Consider the following 3,331-nt stretch of genomic DNA (forward strand, 5'->3'; position numbering starts at 1 on the left):
AAGACTGCAGGAGTCTCAGTACATGTCCTTCTTTCATGCCGGCGTGTCTCGATGAGACCCGGCGGATCAGCTGCGTGGCCGCGGTGATCTTGGTGAGGAGCTTGTTGACTGTGAATCCGTTGCGTCTGTGCGCTTCGATGTGCATGCCGAGGACGCGGATTTTAGGGACTTGGGGTATGCTTCCGCCGTCGCGTGTATGTAGTGCTATGTTGGCTGCGGCGTTGCCATCTTTCCGGTTTGGTCCTGGTGGTAGGATAAGCAGCTCAGACTTCGCAGGAGAGCACTTGAGTCCTGTGCCCTCGAGGCTGAACTCGACCGCCTCTATTGCTTGCTGAAGTGCATTTTCGGTCTGACCGTCGGTTAGTGCCGGGAAGGTGCGCTGTGTCGTCCGCGAAAAGAGCTTTGTGACACTCCAGCAAATGGGACAGAGCATCCGCAAAGGCCGGTTCGCCTTTATCAATGGCCGGAGAGGACTGTCAGATGGTAGTGGGACACAGGTGGGCTTGGCCACGCTCGATGCGTACCTCCACGTCGTTTGAAAGGAGGTAGTCTGCCCCCAGGATGGCGTCTGCTGGCAGGTCCTCAAAGACCGGAATTGCAGTGAAAGACCGGCGGCCAGCCCCCGTCACTATGGTCAGGTCAAGGGCTCCTACGGGCAAGGCACAGCCCCCGAGGCCACGCAGCGGTGGTTGTGTCCACGGCTTCATAACGTCGTCCGGGGCGTGTCCTCGGTGGATGGCAGTGCGCTCAGCCCCAGTGTCAACCAGGGCCGTTACGTCGCCAATCCCGTCGATATGCACCTTAACCATGGGCAGGGGAGGTATTTGGTAGTGTGTCTGTGGCCATGGCGGCGCCGGACAAGCCTTGTTCCTAGGGCCAGGGCGCCCGCGCGAAAAGCATTCCTGGGGCTGAAGAGCGCCTTTCCTTGACGTTGACGGGCCGTTCGGTGCCACGGTGGCTGTGGTAGCGGCAGGAAGCCGGCGTGTGGTATCGTCCTGCAGTTCTGCAGCCAGACGGATGAATGCCGGTGGGCTCAAATCTGGCGGCTGCACGGTCAAAATTGCAGCATGAAGAGGGTCCGCCAGGCCATCTAAGACATACGGCCTAGCAGCAGGAGTCTCCCAAGCAAGGTCGCATGCAGAGAGGAGCCGCAGTTTGTCATAGACATAAGTGGCGACGTCCTCGCCAGGTCCTTGGCGGCGCGAACGCATTTGCATTAGGTGGTCATCGTGAGCGGCCGGCAGGTCACCAAATGCCGTCATAAGTGCCCCACTCCAGCTTGTCCAGGTTGAGTGCGAGTGGCCATCATAAAGATGCCACGCTCGGGCAGCATCGCGCAGTCGAGATTCAGCGAATGACCGCTTGGCGTTCTCAGGCCACGCATGGAGAGCGGGAAAGGCGTCTATTTTCTGCAGCCATGAAACTCTGGGACAGCGGAATCCACCGAAGGTGAAGCCGACCCACTCAGGAACGAAGCGGAGACAGAACCGGTGAAGTCTGCCAATCGTCGGGTCATTTCGACGACGGCGTGAAGAAGATCAGCGGTGGTAGGGGCGCTAGGCGGTATGTTGGTACTCAATTCGCGCCCGTGCGCGCTGCCCTCGGATGAAGGCGCTTGAAGACATGGAAAGTCTCTGCCGCTTCGAAGTACAGTCCCTGAGGCCGGATCGCCGCGAGGGAGATGGGTTCCGGAGGCGGGGTCGCCTGGGCTTCGGAAGTTTGTCGGCTGCGCCATTGTGAGAAACTGCGACCGGTAGGCAGGTTCGTACGCTTTATTCCCCTCGACCTCCCGCTTCCTCTTCCTCTCCTTCCCCGCTTGGCTTCGGTTCCACCACCTTCGTTGGCTATTGCCCGCGGAACGCGCTTCCATTTTTGGCTTTCGGGTTTCACCTTTACAATATATATATATATATATATATATATATATATATATATATATATATATATATATATATATAGGGTTTAGAAATGAGGGGCTCGTTAGGAAATACAGAAAGAAATGCCGGCAGTCTACAACGCCAAAGAAGGCATAGGGGAATGGTTGGACTATTTGTTACTGTTAGTGACGTTACATTATTATTATTATCATTTTATTAATTACGTGATAAAGAAAGAAAGAAAAACACGCGCCCAGAGTGGGGACCGAACCCACGCCTTTCGATTAGATCTCGAATGCCTTACCAACTCGGCTATCTGGGCGACTGTGTTCTCCTTCGCTTTCTGGGTTATTTATATTTACTACAACTGTATCTGACGCTTGAGGGTGGTAGCTTGAGGGCGCTGGCTACCACCCTCAAGCGTCAGATACAGTTGGAGTAAATATAAATAACCCAGAAAGCGAAGGAGAACAAAGTCGCCCAGATAGCCGAGTTGGTAAGGCATTCGAGATCTAATGGAAAGCGTGGGTTCGGTCCCCACTCTGGGCGCGTGTTTTTCTTTCTTTCTTTATCACGTAATTAATAAAATGATAATAATAATAATAATGTAACGTCACTAACGGTAACAAATAGTCCAACCATTCCCCTATGCCTTCTTTGGCGTTGTAGACTGCCGGCATTTCTTTCTGTATTTCCTAACGAGCCCCTCATTTCTAAACCCTATTATCGTGCGAAAGCTTAGCGAGGGCCTCGGTTCTGGCAGCCTTGATGCCAAGGTAGCATAAGAGGGTTTCCCGCCAGTTGCCCGCTTATGACAGGCTGTAGACGTTCGCGTCACGCCCCGGGGGTTGAAAAAGAAGGTCCCCTTCTCCCCGTGTAGTCTGAGTGGCGCTGGCTACCACCCTCAAGCGTCAGATACAGTTGTAGTAAATATAAATAACCCAGAAAGCGAAGGAGAACACAGTCGCCCAGATAGCCGAGTTGGTAAGGCATTCGAGATCTAATCGAAAGGCGTGGGTTCGATCCCCACTCTGGGCGCGTGTTTTTCTTTCTTTCTTTATCACGTAATTAATAAAATGATAATAATAATAATGTAACGTCACTAACGGTAACAAATAGTCCAACCATTCCCCTATGCCTTCTTTGCCGTTGTAGACTGCCGGCATTTCTTTCTGTATATATATATATATATATAACAGCGAATCAGGATAGGAAATGAGGGGCTCGTTGAAATAAGACAGAAATAAGAATTGGCAGTCAAGACAACCTCGGAAAGCAAAGGGGAGGATGTAGTACGTCAAGATAAAAAGTTTGGAAAATAAGAAAGTGGAGAAAAAATGCCCGCCAGGTGGGATCCGAACCCACGACTTCCAGAATACCGATCTGGTGTGATAACCACTACGCTACCGGCGGGGCTACTTTAGCCTCCACTTTCTGGGGTATTTATGTTCAGG

General features: G+C 52.4%; 1 protein-coding gene and 2 non-coding genes across 3 annotated transcripts; 1 reads left to right on the forward strand and 2 right to left on the reverse strand.

Moving 5' to 3' along the window:
* Window positions 1–476: 476 nt before the first annotated feature.
* On the reverse strand, window positions 477–1,217 carry LOC144178936 (uncharacterized). The gene has a single exon (XM_077707092.1). It carries the CDS (start codon window positions 1,215–1,217, stop codon window positions 477–479), a length of 741 nt encoding a protein of 246 aa, XP_077563218.1.
* A 910-nt stretch (window positions 1,218–2,127) lies between these two features.
* Window positions 2,128–2,199, reverse strand: Trnar-ucu (transfer RNA arginine (anticodon UCU)). Its single transcript has one exon. It is a non-coding gene; the product is annotated as a tRNA-Arg (tRNA).
* A 644-nt stretch (window positions 2,200–2,843) lies between these two features.
* On the forward strand, window positions 2,844–2,915 carry Trnar-ucu (transfer RNA arginine (anticodon UCU)). Its single transcript has one exon. It is a non-coding gene; the product is annotated as a tRNA-Arg (tRNA).
* Window positions 2,916–3,331: the final 416 nt, after the last annotated feature.

The sequence above is a fragment of the Haemaphysalis longicornis genome, unplaced genomic scaffold (genome assembly GCF_048455015.1).
Source record: "Haemaphysalis longicornis isolate Haplotype H1 unplaced genomic scaffold, Haemaphysalis longicornis Haplotype H1 scaffold_4, whole genome shotgun sequence".
In the NCBI taxonomy this organism is placed as follows: Eukaryota; Metazoa; Arthropoda; class Arachnida; order Ixodida; family Ixodidae; genus Haemaphysalis; species Haemaphysalis longicornis.

Bases quoted from the DNA above. Each gene is read 5' to 3' on its own strand.
- LOC144178936 (XM_077707092.1), bottom strand. From the start codon at position 1,217: ATGCAAATGCGTTCGCGCCGCCAAGGACCTGGCGAGGACGTCGCCACT.